General features: G+C 47.4%; 1 protein-coding gene across 2 annotated transcripts in view; it reads left to right on the top strand.

Moving 5' to 3' along the window:
- The window catches only part of LOC140394332 (hyccin 2-like), a 139,804-nt gene that overhangs the window by 23,544 nt on the left and 94,029 nt on the right, over positions 1-22,231 (top strand). For both annotated transcript variants that reach the window (XM_072481531.1, XM_072481522.1), the window contains exons 2-4: positions 2,598-2,673; positions 4,048-4,149; positions 17,238-17,417. In XM_072481531.1, the coding sequence (XP_072337632.1) occupies positions 2,598-2,673; positions 4,048-4,149; positions 17,238-17,417 (358 nt within the window). The remainder of the gene's footprint in view (positions 1-2,597; positions 2,674-4,047; positions 4,150-17,237; positions 17,418-22,231) is intronic.

Genomic DNA, 22,231 nt, shown 5'->3' with positions numbered 1-22,231 from the left:
CAGAATTTGCACGCTGCTCGGACTTGCGATACTGGATATCATAAGTGTGTGCCAACAATATAAATTACCATCTTTGCAATCTACTAGCTGCCAAAGAAGGTATACCTTTATATGGTCCGAAGATTGTCGTCAAAAGGGTAAAATGACGGCCATAAAGGTAATTGGGGAACCTTTTTACGCTGAAAATGATGCTCAAAGCTGCTGCTTCTAGCTGAGTGTAACTTGTTTCTGCGCTAGTAAGAGTGGGTGAAGCAAATGCTATCGGTCGTTCCTCCCCTGAAGGCATAATGTGCAAGACGACTACACCCACCCCAGAGGGTGAGGCATCACAAGCTAATTGCAACTTCATTTTTGTATGATGATGAACCAACAGCTCTGACTTCAGTAAAGCTTCTTTCAGTTCATTGTTTGCATTTTCACATTCTTCTGATCAGTGCCATCCCTGTTTGACACATAGCAAAGTGTGTAAAGGCTTCAATTGTATTGTTAAATTTGGCACAAATTTCCCATAATAATGGAGCAATTTAAAAAATGACCTTAATTGTGCCTCGTTTTGAGGACATGGTGCTTCTAAGATTGCTGACATTTTCTTTGGTTCTTTGTATAAACCGTCTTTGTCGATGATATGACCAGGGTAATTCATGGATGACTTGAAAAAAATCACACTTTTCCTTCTTAACTCTCAGGTTGTGGTTCTGTAACTGCTACAGGGTAGCTTCCAAATTCTCCCATGTGTTTCTGCTCACTTGAACCAGTGAGGAGTATGTCACCTAAATAATATTGCACTCTATTCCACCAACTTAGAATTTGATCCATGGATCTTTGAAAAAGAGCAGGCGCAGATGTTATTCCAAAAATAAGTCTTCTCTAACAAAACAGATCGGTGAGCATTATGATGGTGTGTAGTGGCGCAACTCGGCAACCACATTCATCTGCAGATATGCCTGTGAAAGTTCAATTTTACTGAATTTCTGTCCTCCAGAATGTCCAGTAAACAAATCTTCAATCAGCGGCAGTGGATAATGATCCATACACAAAACTGGTTAATAGTAGTTCTAAAATCTCCACAAATTCCCCGTTCCCCACAGCCCGTGTAGCTTCATGTGCATTGCGATCCCTGCAGCCCAGACTCCATTCACTTCAACGCAAACAAGTCTTCCCCGACTGTCGGTCGTCATACTCGCAGTTGCTGTGGAAACTTTTGTTAAACCTTCACATTGGCAACAATGCACTTCGTCCGACGTATGTGTGTGTGTGTGCAAGTCCGGTCCAAAGAATATTTTCTTGTTCCTGATGCAGTTCCACAGTTAGATGATGATGAATCTTCTTCCCAGTGATTTTTCTGCCTCAAATCTCATCGCCAGATTTCTCTCATGCTATAGTGTACCCCATTCATTTTTTCCAATTAAGGGGCAATTTAGCGTGGCCAATCCACCTAGCCTGCACATCTTTGGGTTGTGGGGGCGAAACCCACGCAAACACGGGGAGAATATGCAAACTCCACACGGACAGTGACCCAGAGCCGGGATCGAACCTGGGACCTCAGCACCGTGATGCAGCAGGGCTAATCCACTGCGCCACCCTGCTGCCCTTTCGTGTTATATTTATTTGTTGCTGCAAAGAGAAAAGGTATGGAAGTGACCAGACTCTGGACTCTTGTAAACACGATGAGAGGTTTATTAAGGGTGTTCCTCAATTTGATCAAGATGGTGATCTACCCAAAGCCCACGCAAACTCTTTGTTATGCCACTACACATCACATGAAGCAAGAATGTATTCCCAGATACATAACTGCTCCCATGTTCTGGATTACTCCCCCTACCGCCCCAGAGGAAATAGTTTCTCTCTCCAGTCTTTAAACATCTTAAACACATCAATTAGAACATTCTTTAGTCTTTTATTGTCAAGAAATGCAAGCCGAGTGCATGCAACCTGTTCTCATAATTTAACCATTTTCACCCCAGGATTATTCTGCCCAGTCAGCACTGCACTCCCTCCAAGACCATTCTCCCCTTCCTGAGCTGTGATACCCCAGAGCTGAGTGCAATTGCTCCAGATGGTCTGACCAAAGTTTCATATAATTATATATCTTAACACCCCTCCCCCCCCCCCCCCCACACTTTTGAGGTGAAGATTAGCATTCCATTAATCTTTTAAATCATATTTTCTTCCTCCTCACTGCAGCTCTCAGTGATTTCTGTATCCTCAATCTCTCTTGTCTAACCTCAGTTCCTGGATTCTCACCATTTAGAGACTCTGATCTTTCTTAGGTCAAAGTGGGCGACTGTACACATGCCCACGTGAAACTCCATCTGCCACAGTGTTACTCACTCACTCAACCTATTACGGGAAATGCTGGAAAATGGGATTAGAATAGTTCAGTGGCTGTTTTTGACCAGTGCAGATGTGATGGATTGAAGGGCCTTTTCTGTGCTGTAGACCTCTCTGACTCTGTCCCTTGGGAACTCCCTGTGCTCATCAACATTATTTACACAGCCACCTAACTTAGTCTCTGTTGTCCGTGTTGCTCTACTTTTTATGTGTGTAATGTGGAGCTCCTGAAAATTTTGAGATTGAAGTCTCCGTTTCCTTCTCAGGTACCTCAGACTGAGCAGTGGGAAGATGCTGGACTCTGATATCGGAGTGGTGGAGGATTGGCTCTCCCAGTTCAAGGTAATGTGCCCAGAAATGCCTAGGCCGTTCCCAGTTTATCTGAGCTTTGCTGCGGAGATCTCTTGAGTAAACTGGAAATATTTAGCCATGCCCTCCCACACACTAACCTAGCATACAAACAAACAAACACAACGTGCCCCACACACCTACACCCTGACCCGTGATGAATGTAAGAAATTGTTATATTTTATATTTGTTGATGTAACGATGTTTATAAAAATAGGTTTAAAATGCATACAACCAGTATGTCTGGTAAAGCTGTGATTAATGGGTCGTAAAAGTGAGATAATCCTTGTTTTGAGAGGCATTTACTTATTTGCTGAAAGGTAGCTAATGAAATATTTGGTTTGGAGGTCCCTGAGGTGTAGAGATACTGTATTTGGTGCTGGCTAACTAGTCATGAGACAGCTTGTGGGAGGGGGCAAAATAATGCCTTGTGCTTTGAGTGCAGATGATGCAATTAAGGGGAAGAGCCAGGTCTGTCTGTAGTTTGTTTGTCAGTCAAGAAGTGTCTTTCAGTTTGCTCCTGAAAGGTTCTCTCCAAGGACTCTGCTCAGAGAACAGCAAGTAAACCTGATTGTTAACTTTATTTATAAGCAGTCTTTGAACTATAATGGTTTGCTTAATTGGAATATATATAGTGGCAGGTGTAGGGAGTAAGCTAAAGTTCTTCATTTTACTTAAGAACTGTTGTAATGTTATCTGTAAAACTATTTCTTTGTTGCTAATGTGGTTAATTCTGTGTTTAAATTAAAGTTTGTTTTAACATAATCGATACCTATTGGTAAGAATCATCACACCTTTCCTCTCAGTTTTACAAATTTGAAATGGTTGGGTTCTCATCCAGGCTCTTAACAGAGCACAAACTCATACAGACCTACACTTTCACTCATGCACACACTCACCCATACATGTACACACACACGCCCACACATATCCAGACACACACGCACAAACAGAGAGACATGCATCCACAACCACACATTCACAGATCCATTCACACCTACACCCCGGTGCACCCACAACTGGACATACACCCACACACGCATGCACTCAAATACAGACACACCCACTCACAGCCGCATACCTTTATGCACACGCCCACACACACATAGACACACCAGCCATTCAGGCACGCAACCGCATTCATGGTGAGGGTGTGTATGCATGTTTTTGAGTGTGTAAGATGCCCATCATCACTCATTCCCTCACCCGCACACACGTGTGTGATTGGACACTGGCCGATCCGCTAAGAGTAACTAAGCTTTGATGTGATGGTCCCAGTGCCCAGTGTTGTTTGTTTTCACTATGCCCAAAACTTTAAGACTGTGGCAGACTTTGAAACCTCTCCCTTTCTCCCTCTGTCTTTTATAGACTTTACCTGAAAATCAGATATCCTGTTATGCAGCAACCCTCCACCAGAAGACAAATATAGTACCGGCTCTCTACAAGGTCATCCAAGATCCCAATAGTGAGGTAAGTCTCCTGTCAGCTAAGGCAGGTGAAGTTCTTAATCTGCACGGTGGAACGTGGATCCTGACACCTGCTGCCTGTGCCTCAGGGGCTCCAGCTGGTGAGCTGTGCTCTGTTGGAGTGGTTCCCTGGCTCTGTACGCAGTTGTTTCCTGGAGTTATCCTGCTTGTGTTCATTTTCATGGTTTTATTTTTTGGTGTATTTAAATAAGTTAATTAAAAGATGAAAAGTATTGACTTAATTCCTGATTCCAACGTCCAGTTCGCCTGACTTTGCAGCAGAGCCAGGTGTGACTGTTATAATGGAAACGCATTTATGTTGGAGGGTGCAGAGTTTTTCAAGGGAAATTTGGGATTATCATTTTGCAGATGAGGATGCTTGCATGTGCTTCATTCTTCGAGGAAAGAAACAGTGGCAAAGTGGTACTTGGACTAGTAATTCAGGGGCTCAGGCTGATGCCCTGGGGATACGGTTTCAAAGTGCAGCATTGGTGGAATTTGAATTCCGTTTCTGGAGTTGAAAGCTAGTCTCAGTAAGGGCGACCATTAGAATATCATCTCTTGTTGTAAAACCCTGTTGCTCGTTTTAGCCTTAGTTTACTTATTCTTATTCCGTCACCTATGCTCATGAGTCACCGGGTATCTTTCTGATAACGCCACGTGATTCAAGTCCAAGTAATGATTAATAATCCAACACACCGCTTAGTAAGAGTTAAATCAACGCTCATTTATTATATACAGCAATTAATACTTATACAATAATCCTACTTCTAGACTACTACCTACCACTAAAGGCCAATACTTAACTTTGGAAATGGCCCACCAGGTCAGGGAAATGAATGGTCTTTCGAATTGGTTCTGAGCCTGCGGGATTCAAAAGCTGGTACAAGTCGATAGTCAGGAGCGCCTATGTGGCAGCGATCGCTGGAGTAAGACTTGCAGTTTTCTTGTAGAAGGGTCTCGAAGGTTGCGAGCAGGAAAAGAAGGGTCGAGTTGAACTTGGCCCCTATTCTTATAGTCCCCAGGGGCTTCCCGCCTCTCGGGGCGGACCTCGTACCTGATCCCAAGTGATTGGACTTGGTCCCAATCACTTGGTTCGATATGCTCCAATACTGGAGCGATTCCTTGATCGGGGGGTGGTTGTTTACCTTTCTTTGTGTTAGCCCCTGCTGGCGCCGAAAGGTCAGGGTCGGCTTTCAATTGCTAATTTGTAGCAATTGTTCCCGGGGATGGCTGATTAAAATGCAGATGGCTGGGTTGTTGTGATGTTGATGGCTGCAGGTATCGGTCTGGACTGACTTCCCCAGAGCCGAATACACTGTTTTACCTGCAGCTGTCCGTTTGAGTCCTGTTGGCTGATTTTCCCATCAGCCCCTTCCGTTCGCCATTTTAGATCGGGGTTTGACCATTCTAATCGGGAATCAGCCATTTTACGTGGCTACATTCCCTCCTTGTGATCCTAACGCGAAGCGTGAAGGATCACATCACTTTGTTACTTTCCATTCCCTGACCGGGGGGGACACCTCCTACATGGCCTCTGCTCTGACCCTAGCTATGCACAAAAATTTTTACCTAACAATTCTAAGGGTGCTATGTCAGACAGGGACATGCATTACAAAATAACAAACTTGGAAACTCTAACTTATCCTTATTACACTACCCTCGCTAAACATTCCATTATTCTATCTTCCCTAATCATACAACAAAAAAAATCACAACATTTCATATACTCTTTCCTGGCTTGGCAGTCAAGCTCAGGATCATACATTTTTTTGTTCATGAAAAGTTTTGTACATCTCTTTATTTACAGCAATAACGCAAGTGAATGCACTTTATTGTTTTATTATAGATCGCGGGGGTCTGGCCGTAACCGAATATAGGGGATCTGATCCTATATACCGGGGTTCGAGCGCGGTACGCTCTCCTTCTCCATTTACGTAGGCGCATAGTCTGCACTACACAGCAGAGTATCGCCAACGCTAACAGTGCTTCGATCATGTAGGATAGGGAGTACCAGGTTATGAACCTGGCACACCAGGAAGATGCAGTGTCGCTGGTGACTGGGCTTTGGGTACTGCGGGGCAGTGAAACATTAACGGCTGGGAGGTTTGAAGTCATGGGGTTCGCGTTCACGCGCAACCAAATGTCCATATGCACAAGGGTGATCCACTTGAAGGAAGTCCTCATGGCTGTTCTCTGTCCTTTTCTTTCTTTTGTTCGTTGTTTTCTCCGGTCCTGGAGCTTCTGGAGTTCTGTAGAAACAAGCATAGTGTCTGTAACTATATTTGTTTAATATCTGGTATGCTAGTGTGTCTGTCCTTTGGTGCCAATTATTCCCTTATAATTGATCACTCTGTGTGACTCCCTCATTTTTTTTCAAAAACAATTTTTAGGACACGGCACACTTCCCAATGACTGACCAGTGCTGATTTACCATCCAAATGTTCCAGGATGTAAATAGCAGATGGCCGGCAACCTAAGGGTTACCTAAACAAACAAAACTTTTTGAAATGAAAAATGTCAAATGAGGTGCGTATGGGCCGCGACGGGTAAGATTTGGATGGAGTCCCCGGGTAGGACGGCTACCAATACCGTATCTCCCCTACCCGAGCATGATTGACCAATGGGGGGGGTCCCCAGGCAGGGCAGGCCTCACGCCGTTTCTCCACTGCCGGGGTCGTCACCTTCTCCTGGGTGCCAAACTCTGGAGTGTATCAGGGCTGAAAGGCTGCATGGTGTGAGTTGGGGTTGCTCTCGTCGTTGCGGACGAGTCTGCAGGAATTGTCGCGGTGCCAATAAGTTGTTTTGAGTTGTGTGGGGACAAAATCGGGGTTGTCCGTGTGGTTCAGTGGTCGGTGGTGGGATTTATTTAGAAAAGTGATCAGGAAGGGATCACTTGGATCGAATTCGGAGTCGCTGGGTGTGGGTCCAGGTGCATGGGGATAGTAGGGAGGCGTGCTGTGGCTATCGTCCGAGTCACAGTCGCTGTCTCTGCTGCTGCAGTCTGTGGGCGTTCCGGGTGGGGAAGCGTATATTCCGGGTGTGGAGTCGAGGTCAAGTCCGTGGCTGGGCTGGACGTGGTGGGGGTTGGTCGGGTTACGTTGGCTGTGGGCGGGGTGTGGTCTGCTGCGTCAAGCATGACGTGGTGTGCGTGGTTCGACTGTGTTCCATAAGCCTTTAACTGGTTTATATGAAACCACGCAGTCTTGCCATTGGGGTACTTTATTTTGTAAACGGATGGGCTTACTTTGTCCGCAATGGAATACGGACCCGAGTACTTGGGTGACAGGAATGTGCTGGGGTTATATACAGACAGCATCACTTGCTGACCGATATCATACTCCGTTACATGCACTGCCTTATCGAAACAAGCCTTGCTCTGTTTCTTTTTGGTGCCCAATTTTACTGCGGCTGTTAACTGAGCCGTTTTTACATTTGCAACTAATTGCTCCACGGCTTTCTCGTGTGTGAGGGCCGTTACTTCAGGGCTGGTCAGGTCTAAACCTAACAAGTATTCTGTCCCTTTCATGGGGCGTCCGGTCATGAGAGTGTTTGGGGTGTAACCTGTGGAGGTGGAAACAGTGTTACGCAAAAGCATCAGCGCAAAAGGGAGGACTGAATCCCAAGTGGTGTTGTTCTGCTGGACCATTTTTCTAAGGGTGGTTTTTAGGGTCCGATTCATGTGCTCCACGATACCACTCGACTGTGGGTGGTTCGCAATGTGGAATTTTTGGGTGATGCCAAATATCGTGAGGACGTTCTGCATGACACGTCCCGTAAAGTGAGAACCTTGGTCCGATTCAATACTGCGGGGGAGTCCCCATCTTGTAATGATGTGGTGGGTTAGAATCTTGGCTGTGGTTTTCGCGGTGTTGGTGCGGGCTGGAAATGCTTCCACCCATTTTGTAAAAGTGTCTATGACCACCAGTACATATTTATAGCCATTCCTGCAAGGGGGCAATGGACCTATAAAATCAATCTGGAGGTTAGTCCAGGGGCCGTTAACGGGTCGGGTGTGGCTGAGTTGGGCCTTTTGGCATATCTGTCGGGGTTGTTCTGCGCACAGATAAGGTAATTCTCAATGTAATGGCTTACATCTTCCTTGAGATTTGGCCACCAACAAAGATGTTTGGGGTGGGCTGTAGTGGGATCGATTCCCTGGTGTCCATGACCATCATGGAACAAACAAATCAATTGGTTCCTGCCCTGTTCAGGAACTACATAAAGGGTGTCCTTTAACACCACACCGTCATGTGTGGTCAGTGTATTTCTGAACCTCTCGTAGGAGGCTGGAAACTTTCCTTTAACAATCTCCGAGAGATTGCTGTCCTGCTTCTGGGCCTCTACTAGATCCTCAATTCTAGTCTGTGTGACCTGAACTGCACTCACTGGCGCGCTTTCGGGGGGTTTCCAAAAATACCCATGTCTGGAACCTGCTTTAGCCAGTGCGTCGGCTTTTACATTTCCAGGGGGGGAGGAACGATGGTGGCTGCGGACTTTTATGATCCCAAAAGTCCTGTTCTGGCCTTTCTCTAAAATATGGCGGAGTAATAGGGCTGAGGGGAGGGGTTTCCCATCTGCGGAAACAAATCCTCTTGCTTCCCACCGGGGCAGAAATTCTGTAAGGCTGTTACAGACATAGAGGCTGTCCGAGTATATGTCTGTTGGGCTGGGGAAGGAATCTGGGTGATCTACTATGTATGCGATGGCCGCGAGCTCTGCTGCCTGCGTGCCTAAGTGTCCGGGTAGTTTTAACGCTAATTCCTCGAGGGCGTGTCCTCAACATAGATCCCGCAACCTGTTATGCGTTGCCCATCTAAGACTGTGGAAGATCCATCCACATAAATCTTAATGGGTTCACACGTGTCCGTGTGCGGGGGGCTCTGAGATGAATTTCCTATCTTTCTGGGGGGTATTTTAGCTATAAAGGGGCCTGTGTTATGATGTGGAGAGATGATCTCACATTCATGGGGGGTTCCGGGGTACTGTAAATTGTCCGCTAAGTAGGTGTGTGTCTTGGTCCGTTTTACTGTGATGTCCCGTCCCTGCAAGGGAAGGGTCCATCTAGCTGCGCGTATTTGGCAGACGGTACGGTCCTTGAGTCGTCCGTCCAGTAAAAGTTGGGTGGGGGTGTGTTCGGTCAGAATGGTGATGGGGTTCAGTCCAGTAATGTATGAAAAGTACTGCACTGCCCAGAAAACTGCAAGCAGGTGCCTCTCACAGGCTGAAAATCCGTGCTCCACAACATCTAAAAGTCAGGAGGCGTAAGCTACGGGTCTTAACTGGTCGTGCCGTTCCTGGAGGAGCACGGCTGAAAGGGTGCGGTCTGTGGTCCCTACCTCTATGGCGTAAGGAGAAAGCGGGTCTCGAACTTGTAGTGCGGGGGCTGCTATGAGTGCCTGTTTTAACGAGTCCACAGTATCCGTATGCTGCGGAAGCCATTCCCAGGGGGCTCCTTTCTGTAGGAGGTCTGAGAGGGACGCTGCCTTGCTGGCGAAACCGTCAGTGTGGTTTCGGCAGTAGCCAACCAGTCCTAAAAACGACCGGAGGGCTGAAACGTTCTGGGGAAGGGGCAATTTAGCAATCGAGTCAATTATTTTATGCTCGATCTCTCGTTTACCGTGCGTGATAATTGTTCCCAAATATATCACTTTTTCTTCCAAAATCTGGGCCTTTTTGGGGTTGACTTTACAACCAATGGAATGTAACAATTCCAGGAGTTCGGACAGAAGCTCAGTGTGCTCTTCCTTGGTGTCTGTCTGCAGTAGTAGATCATCTACATACTGTACCAGACATTCGGGGCGAGAACATTTTGCTAGTCCATTTGCCAGCTGTCGGTGGAAAATGGAGGGGGAGTTTCATAGAATTTACAGTGCAGAAGGAGGCCATTCGGCCCATCGAGTCTGCACTGGCTCTTGGAAAGAGCACCATACCCAAGGTTAATACGTCCACCCTATCCCCATAACCCAGTAACCCCACCCAGCACTAAGGGCAATTTATCATGGCCAATCCACCTAACCTGCACATCTTTGGACTGTGGGAGGAAACCGGAGCACCCGGAGGAAACCCACGCACACACGGGGAGGATGTGCAGACTCCGCACAGGCAGTGACCCAAGCCGGAATCGAACCTGGGACCCTGGAGCTGTGAAGCAATTGTGCTATCCGCAATGCTACCGTGCTGCCCGGTAGTTGTGGAAGCCTTGTGGCAGGCATGTCCACGTGTACTGCTGTGCTTTAAAGGTGAAGGCAAATTTGTACTGGCATGCCTTTGCCAATAGAATGGACCAGAATCCATTACTGATGTCCAAAACCGTGAAGTAGCGGGAATTGAGTCCCTGCTTAAGCATGGTCTCGGGACTTGTTGCTACGGTGGGGGCTGCTGCGGGGGTGACTTTATTGAGTTCCCGATAATCAATGGTCAGGCGCCATGATCCGTCGGGCTTTGTTACTGGCCAAATCGCGGCATTGTTAGTAGAGGCTACTGATCTTAGTACGCCCTGCTCTAATAAGCTCTCTATAACTTTTAGGATTTCTCCCTCTACTTCTAGGGGGAATCCGTATTGTTTCTGGGGTCTAGGGTCAGGTCCTGTTACTTGTACGGAGCCAGTCATCCGTCCACAGTCGTGCTTGTGGGTCGCGAATGCTGCCCTGTTTTTTTGCAGGACTGCCCTAACCTGCTTGTCCGTGCTAAGCATGGTCGGGTTGAACCAAAATTTGCCTACTGCGCTAATTTTGTTCGTGTAGTCCCCTATGTTGAGCGTTGCGGGGGCTCTAAAGGATTTCGCCATCTTCCAAACACGCTGGTTGACTGGATCGAATGATAGGTGGTGGGAATTCATAAAATCAATTCCCAGGATGTGTTCTGCTGATTGGGGCAGGTCTAAGAACAAAGAACAAAGAACAAAGAAATGTACAGCACAGGAACAGGCCCTTCGGCCCTCCAAGCCCGTGCTGACCATACTGCCCGACTAAACTACAATCTTCTACACTTCCTGGGTCCGTATCCTTCTATTCCCATCCTATTCATATATTTGTCAAGATGCCCCTTAAATGTCCCTATCGTCCCTGCTTCCACTACCTCCTCCGGTAGTGAGTTCCAGGCACCCACTACCCTCTGCGTAAAAAACTTGCCTCGTACATCTACTCTAAACCTTGCCCCTCTCACCTTAAACCTATGCCCCCTAGTAATTGACGCCTCTACCCTGGGGAAAAGCCTCTGACTATCCACTCTGTCTATGCCCCTCATAATTTTGTATACCTCTATCAGGTCTCCCCTCAACCTCCTTCGTTCCAGTGAGAACAAACCGAGTTTATTCAATCGCTCCTCATAGCTTATGCCCTCCATACCAGGCAACATTCTGGTAAATCTCTTCTGCACCCTCTCTAAAGCCTCCACATCCTTCTGGTAGTGTGGCGACCAGAATTGAACACTATACTCCAAGTGTGGCCTAACTAAGGTTCTATACAGCTGCAACATGACTTGCCAATTCTTATACTCAATGCCCCGGCCAATGAAGGCAAGCATGCCGTATGCCTTCTTGACTACCTTCTCCACCTGTGTTGCCCCTTTCAATGACCTGTGGACCTGTACTCCTAGATCTCTTTGACTTTCAATACTCTTGAGGGTTCTACCATTCACTGTATATTCCCTACCTGCATTAGCCCTTCCAAAATGCATTACCTCACATTTGTCCGGATTAAACTCCATCTGCCATCTCTCCGCCCAAGTCTCCAGACAATCTAAATCCTGCTGTATCCTCAGACAGTCCTCATCGCTATCCGCAATTCCACCAACCTTTGTGTCGTCTGCAAACTTACTAATCAGACCAGTTACATTTTCCTCCAAATCATTTATATATACTACAAAGAGCAAAGGTCCCAGCACTGATCCCTGTGGAACACCACTGGTCACAGCCCTCCAATTAGAAAAGCATCCCTCCATTGCTACCCTCTGCCTTCTATGGCCTAGCCAGTTCTGTATCCACCTTGCCAGTTCACCCCTGATCCCGTGTGACTTCACCTTTTGTACTAGTCTACCATGAGGGACCTTGTCAAAGGCCTTACTGAAGTCCATATAGACAACATCTACTGCCCTACCTGCATCAATCATCTTAGTGACCTCCTCGAAAAACTCTATCAAGTTAGTGAGACACGACCTCCCCTTCACAAAACCGTGCTGCCTCTCACTAATACGTCCATTTGCTTCCAAATGGGAGTAGATCCTGTCTCGAAGAATTCTCTCCAGTAATTTCCCTACCACTGAAGTAAGGCTCACCGGCCTGTAGTTCCCGGGATTATCCTTGCTACCCTTCTTAAACAGAGGAACAACATTGGCTATTCTCCAGTCCTCCGGGACATCCCCTGAAGACAGCGAGGATCACTGAAACTACCGGGTGTTTGGTGGTGATGGTTCCGATTTGAATGGGTACAGGGGCTGTGATGGGTCCCTTCTGTGTGGGGCCTGTAAAGCCGCTGAGGGTGATAGTGGCTGTAGTGGGCCACGTGTCATTTTGAAAAAGGGTGGAGGAATTTATGGTGGTGCGGGACCCTCCTGTGTCCCAAAAAAATTTGATAGGCTGTCCCCGAATTTTCGCTGCGACTACGGGTCGTCCTGACCTATCCCAAAGGGTGTCGCAGACCCAACTGGGGGAGCCCGTACACCATCAGTCCGTTCCGGTCAAGTCCGTCTGATCCGAAATGGCGCTAACGCTATAGAATTTCATAGAATTTACAGTGCAGAAGGAGGCCATTCAGCCCATCGAGTCTGCACCGGCTCTTGGAAAGAGCACCCTACCCAAGATCCACACCTCCACCCTATCCCCGTAACCCAGTAAACCCACCCAACATTAAGAGCAATTTTGGACACTATGGGCAATTTAGAATGGCCAATCCACCTAACCTGCACATCTTTGGACTGTGGGAGGAAACCGGAGCACCCGGAGGAAACCCACGCACACACGGGGAGGATGTGCAGACTCCGCACAGTGACCCAAGCCGGAATCGAACCTGGGACCTTGGAGCTGTGAAGCAATTGTGCTATCCACAGTGCTGCCCACAATAGGCTCTGCCTTTTTCTTAATCAGAGTGCCTGTCTGTTGGGCTCTCTGTGGCTTTTTGGGGCCATTGCACTCTTTTGCAAATGTCCCAACTGTCCGCAGTTGTAACATTCTTGTGACTTGGGTGGGGGGCTGTTCGTTCCCTCATTTACCCAGGCGGGGTTGTGATGTGTTGTTTTTACTGCCTGCATGTCTGCGGCGGCTTGCTTTTCTTCGGTGTTTTTAACTGTGGGTTTGCTCTGAACAGATTGCTCCCAAATGTGGGACAATCTTTTAACTACCCACTTCTCGTTATGGGCCTCTTCTGAGGGATCATAACTATTACAGACTTTCTGTCCTGCATCTGTGGCATGGGAGATAAGGGTGCGGGTCCATTTGGCCATATTGTCTGGGGACAAATGGGCACGGTCTACGTCTCCAAAAACGGCTGCGAAGTGAATCCACAGGCGTCCTGCGAACGCTGTGGGGTGTTCAGACTTCTTCTGCCTACACTTATTGAGGCCATCTACGGGGTCACCCCGGTTGTACCCGATCGCATCCTGGATCGCGGTATGCATTTCTGCAAGGGTGCCTCCTCCTACATTCTGTGGGTCGGGAAGGGCTGCTGCTACAGATGGATCTAAACTTAAAACCATGAGCTTTACATGCTCTCTCTCGTCCAGGACGTACATGTGCGCCTGGCATCTAACTGTGGCAAAGAAATGGTGGGGGTCTGAACTGGGAAGGAACGGTGTGATCTTCTCGCACGCGTCCCGTAATTGGGTCACTGTTAAGGGGGTGGAATATAGATATTCCGCATCGTCCGGTGTGGCTGTGCGGTGGGTGGTTACAGGGTTCATTGGAGCCTGAACTACCTGCTGTGTGGGGGGTTGGGGTGCTTTTCTCCTTTGGGGCTTTCCTTGCGCACATGTTCCCTGAACATATCTCTGCACTGTTTCTTGAAACTCTTCCCAATCAGGTCTGTCTTCCTGGTCTAATTTTTCCCCAAAGGTTTCCTGAAATCCTTTCTGGACAGAAAGCAGTGATTGCAGGTCTGCAATCTGCTTCCGGCACTTTGCATGGTCTATGGTGCTCTGTCTTTGTTCTGTGGTGGCAGCGTGAAGGGCTCTCAAGGCTGAATTGAGATCACTACCCACTGTTTCTGTAGCGTCTCCACCTGCTTTTCTATTTCTTTCCTTACCAGGACTGCACGCTGCGTGTCCTGGTAGGCCTTTTCGTATTGTGATTGGAATCTACTCAAATGCGCCAGACAAGACTGGTGAGCCCGTTTGGCGTCAGCCACCTCTTCATCCTTTGCTGCTAATTTCCTCCTTAACTCCAAATTCTCTTTCTCGACCTCGCATACATCGACTTTACTCATCCGATGTATGCCCTCTACTTCTTTGCGGAGCGTCTTGACGACCTCCTCTGTGCCTCGCAATTGTGCCAAACAGGACACGATTGCCATCGGCTTGCGAGTATTCGCTAAGCTCTTTTTATGTATCTCGCTCAGGTTCTCCCACCAAGAATGCCCTATACTTCCGGGACCTGATTCCTCATTATCGCAGAAATCATTCCACATGGGCCAATCTATCAGTTTTACCTTATAGCCCTGTTAGTTACGCATGCATACACACACTTCCGAATTATGACTATTGATCAGAACTGCTTGAACACTTGTGGTTTTCTGTTTCCAATTGGATTCTAATTCAAAATTTCTTGGGTTCTCCCTGAGTGGTTTTCCACTTCTAGATCGGGTCCCATCAGGATGTCGCCAAAATGTTGCTCGATTTAGCCTTAGTTTACTTATTCTTATTCTGTCACCTTTGCTCATGAGTCGCCAGGTATCTTTCTGATACCGCCACGTGGTTCAAGTCCAAGTAATGATTAATAATGCAACACACCGCTTAGTAAGAGTTAAATCAATGCTCATTTATTATATACAGCAATTAATACTTATACAATAATCCTACTTCTAGACTACTACCTACCACCAAAGGCCAATACTTAACTTAGGAAATGCCCCACCAAGTCAGGGAAACGAATGGTCTTTCAAATTCGTTCTGAGCCTGCGGGATTCAAAAGCTGGTACAAGTCGCTAGTCAGGAGCGCCTATCGGATAGCGATCGCTGGAGTAAGACTTACGGTTTTCTTTGTCGAAGGGTCTCGAAGGTTGCGAGCAGGAAAAGAAGGGTCGAGTTGAACTTGGCCCCTATTCTTATGGTCCCCAGGGGCTTCCCGCCTCTCGGGGCGGACCTCGTACCTGGTCCCAAGTGATTGGACTTGGTCCCAATCACTTGGTTCGATATTCTCCAATACTGGAGCGATTCCTTGATCGAGGGGTGGTCATTTACCTCTCTTTGTGTCAGCCCCTGCTGGCGCCGAAAGGTCTGGGTCGGCTTTCAATTGCTAATTTGTAGCAACTGTTCCCGGGGATGGCTGATTAAAATGCAGATGGCTGGGTTGTTGTGATGTTGATGGCTGCAGGTATCGGTTTGATCTGGCTTCCCCAGAGGCAAATACACTGTTTTACCTGCAGCTGTCTGTTTGAGTGCTATCAGCCCCTTCCGTTCGCCATTTTAAATCGGGGTTTGGCCTTTCTAATCGGGAATCAGCCATTTTACGTGGCTACAACCCATTTTAGGGAATGTAATGAATGTAGGAATTTTAGATACAATGTATTAGATGTATTTGGTGCAGTAAGGGTTAAAAGCCTGGGATAGTGTGTGACTGCTGCAGTCCTGTTTTTAAAAATCCTGGTTTGAAAGACAGCTCTGCTTTTTGGAGCCAGAAATGCAATCAATGCATCATAAAAGTTTTGGCGAATGGACAATTAGTTATATTAAAAGAGTTCCCTGTGGAGTAGTTAATTAGAGCCATTGTATTCAGTTTAGTGAGATGATATAGTTATTGGGCGGAGCCAGGCATTGAAGCAGTCAGGTTTTGAGGTTTTCAGAGTTAGTTTCTGCTGAGAATCCTCTGCATTATTCTGACAGGGCCTTTTTCTTTAAAGCAGCCTCTAAAGATCTCTCTTTCCCAAAGTGGAGTATTCAAAACTCGTACAGCAAGTATCCCTTCGTGCTAACTATATTTGAAAGTGGTTTGGGGTCTGAGATGATTTTGTTGTTCGATTGGGAATAAAGATAGCAGTTAAGGGTTATTGTTTTTACTATTGATTAGCATTGTTTAAGGGGTAATTGTAAACTATTTTATTGTGTCATGTTAAAGATATTTTACACTGTTAGTAATAAAGTTTGTTTTAATATACCAGATCCTCACGGTAGCACGGTGGTTAGCACTGTTGCTTCACACCGCCAGGGTCCCAGGTTCAATTCCCAGCTTGAGTCACTGTCTGTGCGGAGTCTACATGTTCTCCCGTGTCTGTGTGGGTTTGCTCCGGTTTCCTCCCACAAGTCCCGAATGTTTGTTAGGTGAATTGGATATTCTGAATTCCCCCTCCGTGGCTGTACCCGAACAGGCACCGGAGTGTGGAGACTAGGGGATTTTCACAGTAACTTCATTGCAGTGTTAATGTAAGCCTACTTGTGACAATAATAAAGATGATTATTAGATCCCTATTTGAGTGAAATCACTCCGAGAATGAGGTATCCTTTCCTCACAGTCTTACAAATTTAAAATAAAATATTGAGGTTTCTGTCCAGTATCCCAGCCACTGTTAGAGTCTGGTTCGTGATCATAATAGGAAGGAAATCTGCCCTCCTTACCTGGTCTGGCCTACATGTGACTCCAGACCCACAGCAATGTGGTTGCCTCTTAACAGCCTTATGAAATGGCCGGACAAGTCACTCAGTTCAAGGGCAATTAAAGATGGACAATAAATGCTGGCCGTGCTAGTGGCACCCACATCCCATGAAAGGATTAAAAAAATGTTCATCACCTGGACATGGTTGAGTGCCAGAGAGTAGGGGGAACTTCATGTCCTAAGGCAGTGAGGGGAATCAAACCCGGCACTTCTTCCACTTGGTGATTGTTGTGCGGAAAACTGTTGAGATCTTTCCTGTTTCTACCTCTGCTTTGTTGCTCTGTTTCCACAGTTACTAGAACCAGTCTGTCACCAGCTGTTTGAGTTGTATCGCAGTTCGGAGGTCAGGTTGAAGAGGTTCACGCTGCAGTTTCTGCCTGAGTTGACCTGGGGATATCTGTGCATCACAGCAAGCAGAGAAAGACAGAGCAATGGCTGCATTGAAGCCCTGCTACTGGGGATCTACAACCTGGTAAGATCCATGTCTGTGTGTCAGCCTGTCTCCCGGTGTGTCAGCCTGTCTCCCGGTGTGTCAGCCTGTCTCCCGGTGTGTCAGCCTGTCTCCCGGTGTGTCAGTCTGTCTCCCGGTGTGTCAGTCTGTCTCCCGGTGTGTCAGTCTGTCTCCCGGTGTGTCAGTCTGTCTCCCGGTGTGTCAGTCTGTCTCCCGGTGTGTCAGTCTGTCTCCCGGTGTGTCAGTCTGTCTCGCGGTGTGTCAGTCTGTCTCGCGGTGTGTCAGTCTGTCTCGCGGTGTGTCAGTCTGTCTCGCGGTGTGTCAGTCTGTCTCGCGGTGTGTCAGTCTGTCTCGCGGTGTGTCAGTCTGTCTCCCGGTGTGTCAGTCTGTCTCCCGGTGTGTTGATGGGCTTCAATGAGAGAGCTGATGTTCAGAGTGTTTAGATTTGCTCTTTCTCATTTTTCAGGTTTGTTTTAATTCTTTCATAGGAAGTGGGCATCACTGTCTAGTCCAGCATTTATTGCCCTTGAGAAGGTGGTGGTGAGCTGTCTTGGTGAACCCCTGCAATCCATGTGGTGTAGGTACACTCACAGTGCTGTTAGAAAGGGAGTCCCAGGATTTTAGCCTAGCGGCAGTGAAGGAACGGCGATATATTTCCAAGTCAGGATGGTGAGTGGCTTGGAGGGGAACCTCCAGGTAATGGTTTTCCCAGGTATCTGCTGCTCTTATCCTTCTAGGTGGTGAAGGTCAGGAGTTTGGAAGGTGCTGTTGTAGGACCTTTGATGAGCTCTTGCAGCCTTATGAAATGGCCGGACAAGTCACTCAGTTCAAGGGCAATTAGAGATGGACAATAAATGCTGGCCTTGCTAGTGGCACCCACACGACTGCTAATGTGTGCCAGTAGCGGAAGGAGTGAATGTTGAAGATGATGTATGAGATGCCAATCAAGCAGGGTGCCAATCAAGTGGGCTGCATTGTCCTGGATGGTCTTCAGTGTTGTTGGAGCTGCACTCATCCAGACAAGTGCAGAGTATTCCATTACACTTCTGACTTGGGCCTTGTAGTTGGTGGACATGCTTTGGGGAGTCAGGAGGTGAGTTACTCTCTGCAGAATTCCTCCCTGACTTTCTTCCTATCGTTCTATCTTCTTGGATTTTGTGTGATGTTTATAATGATAGAGAACCCTGTCCCAGCCCCCTTTCCTCTCCCTTGCCATACCCCTGATCCCGGTAAGAATTCAAAATAATTTGAAGGCAGTAGACTGACCCCACTTTCAGCAACAGTGCGAACAACCGGAGCGCCAAGGGGAATAACAAATATGGAAACTGCACAAGGAGCGTGTAGAAGGACTAAAGCTTCCCTCAGCAGGTTGGGACATCAGGCTTGATAACTGGGCCAAAAACACACGCACAATGTATCACCTTTTACCAAGCGCATTGCTTAATACCCAACAGAACATACATTGTCACAGTGCACATAAACACTGCTCAGAATATTACATCTCAGCTTATAAATCACCCTTAGCTTATAAATCATCCTCTGTAATTGACGTAAAATGGAACGTGTACGATATCTGAAAATGTTGAAACAATGTACAGAACTGTTAGCACTTGAATTATTCGTATCATTAAATATGAATAGAATGTCACCTCCTAAGCAGTATCACTGAATGAACAGACACTGCCTGATCTCAGGGCAAGCTGTAACAAGACAGGGTAGTAATTTGCTGCTGTTTGGCAGTTTTATGTAGGGTCAATGGCCACTTTCCTTTTAGCTGGACCAGTGACTCAGTTTGAGCAATGCTTCTGCAGGTGTGAGTAGTTCAGCTACATTTGGCACTGATGAAATTCTTACCCCTTACCCAAGAGTGGAGGCTGAATAGCCATAAGTTCCAACCTTGAACTGGTGATTACCAATTTTGGAGGCTTTGGCCATATCTAGTCAGTGAGAGATATTTATGGGGTCTCGTTTCCCTGCTCCTGCGCTTAAATTCATCCCTCTCCTACATGTGGTAATCTTATAGCCAGCTGTCATCTCCTTGCTGATCCTTACTTACCAAAGGAAACATAAGCCTCACACTTCCACAGTCTGAATATTGCAGTTTCCTGTAGCTGCAGTGTTAACAGAAAATACTGTCATTGTACATACGCTGTCCTGTAGCTGCAGTATTAAATTGGTATACCACTGTCAGTGTATGTATGGTTATGTATCTGAACTGTTAACAGGGTATACTGACAATGTACTTAGTGTGTATCTGCACTGTTTTTTAAAAAAATATGTTTATTCACAATTTTCAACCAAACACTCCAGAAAGAGAGAAAGAAAAACAAAATTGTACATAGGAAATCAAACAAGGATTCATTACCCCCATTTAACCAATCAATACCAAAGTGGGGAAAACACCAGCTGTTTCGACCTCCACCTAACGTTCCGCGAGAAAGTCTAGGAACGGTTGCCACCACCTGGAGAACCCCTGCACAGACCCTCGCAAGGCAAACTTTATCCTTTCCAACTTAATGAACCCTGCCATGTCATTGATCCAAGCTTCCACGCTCGGGGGCTTTGCATCTCTCCACATTAGTAGGATCCTCCACCGGGCTACCAGGGACGCAAAGGCCAGAACTCCGGCCTCTTTCGGCTCCTGCACTCCCGGCTCATCCGATACCCCAAATAGTGCTATCCCCCAGCTCGGTTTGACCCGGGTGTTCACAACTTTGGACATAGCCCTCGCAAAGCCCCTCCAGAACCCCTCCAGCGTCGGGCACGTATAGAACATATGGGCGTGATTCGCTGGACTCCCCAAACATCTCACACATCTGTCCTCCACCCCAAAAAACCTACTCATCCTTGCCCCTGTCATATGTGCCCTATGTACTACTTTGAACTGTATTAGACTGAGCCTGGCGCATGAGGAGGAGGAATTGACCCTGCCCAGGGCATCAGCCCACAGAACCTCATCCAGCTCCTCCCTGAGCTCCTCCTCCCACTTGCCCTTCAACTTCTCCACCGAGGCCTCCTCCGCTTCCTGCAGCTCCTGATAAATCGCCGAGACCTTGCCTTCTCCAACCCATACACCCAAAATCACCCTGTCCTGAATCCTTCGTGCTGGAAGTAGCGGAAATTCCCTTACCTGCCGTCTCACAAACGCCCTCACTTGCATATATCTAAAAGCGTTTCCGGGAGGCAACCCAAATTTCTCCTCCAACGTCTCCAGGCTAGCAAGAGTCCCATCTATAAACAGGTCCCCCATCCTTTTAATTCCTGCCCGATGCCAACTTAGGCACAAACCTATGATTATCCCATATTGGGGACCAAATTGAGGCCCCCACCTCACCCCTATGTCGCCTCCACTGCCCCCAGATCGTCAATATCGCCGCCACCACCGGGCTCATGGCGTACCGCGTCGGCGGTAGCGGCAACGGTGCCGTCACCAGCGCCTCCAAGCTAGTACCCACACAAGACGCCACCTCTAGCCTCTTCCACGCCGCCCCCTCTCCCTCCATTACCCATTTAAGGATCATCGCCACATTAGCTGCCCAATAATAACCACACAGATTTGGCAGCGCCAGCCCGCCCCTGTCCCGACTGCGCTCCAGAACCCTCGGGGTCTTGCTCGCCCATACAAACCCCATAACACTCCTGCTTACCTGCTTGAAAAAAGCCTTGGGGATTAGGATGGGCAGGCACTGGAACACGACCAAGAACCTCGGGAGGACCGTCATTTTGACCGACTGCACCCTACCCGCCAGGGAAAGTGGCAACACATCTCATCTCCTAAAGTCTTCCTCCATCTGGTCCACCAACCAAGTCAAATTAAGCTTATGCAGGGCCCCCCAACTCCTAGCTACCTGGATACCCAGGTATCGAAAGCTCCTCTCCGCCTCTTCAACGGCAGCTCCTCTAGGTATCTGCACTGTTAACAGGGTATACTGTCAATGTGTATAGTGTGTATCTGAACTGTTAACAGGGTATACCGACCGACAATGTACATAGTGTTGTGTATCTGCACTGTTAACAGGGTATACTGTCAGTGTACAATTTCCTGTAGCTGCAGTGTTAACAGGGTATACTGTCAGTGTACATAGTGTTCTGCAGCTGCGGTGCGGTGTTAACAGGGTATACTGTCTGTGTACATAGTGTTCTGTAGCTGCGGTGTTAACAGGGTATACTGTCAGTGTACATAGTGTTCTGTAGCTGCGGTGTTAACAGGGTATACTGTCAGTGTACATAGTGTTCTGTAGCTGCGGTGTTAACAGGGTATACTGTCAGTGTACATACAGTGTTGTGAAGCTGCGGTGTTAACAGGGTATACTGTCAGTGTACATAGTGTTGTGTAGCTGCGGTGTTAACAGGGTATGCTGTCAGTGTACATACAGTGTGTAGCTGCGGTGTTAACAGGGTATACTGTCAGGGTACATAGTGTTCTGTAGCTGCGGTGCGATGTTAACAGGGTACACTGTCAGTGTACATACAGTGTGTAGCTGCGGTGTTAACAGGGTATACTGTCAGTGTACATAGTGTTCTGTAGCTGCGGTGTTAACAGGGTATACTGTCAGTGTACATAGTGTTGTGTAGCTGCGGTGTTAACAGGATATGCTGTCAGTGTACATACAGTGTGTAGCTGCGGTGTTAACAGGGTATACTGTCAGTGTACATAGTGTTGTGTAGCTGCGGTGTTAACGGTATACTGTCAGTGTACATAGTGTTCTGTAGCTGCGGTGTTAACAGGGTATGCTGTCAGTGTACATACAGTGTGTAGCTGCGGTGTTAACGGTATACTGTCAGGGTACATAGTGTTCTGTAGCTGCGGTGCGATGTTAACAGGGTACACTGTC

Source organism: Scyliorhinus torazame, chromosome 2 (genome assembly GCF_047496885.1).
Source record: "Scyliorhinus torazame isolate Kashiwa2021f chromosome 2, sScyTor2.1, whole genome shotgun sequence".
Lineage (NCBI taxonomy): Eukaryota > Metazoa > Chordata > Chondrichthyes > Carcharhiniformes > Scyliorhinidae > Scyliorhinus > Scyliorhinus torazame.
The sequence above is the reverse complement of the archived record's forward strand: the minus strand, read 5'-3'. Positions and strand labels throughout refer to the sequence as shown.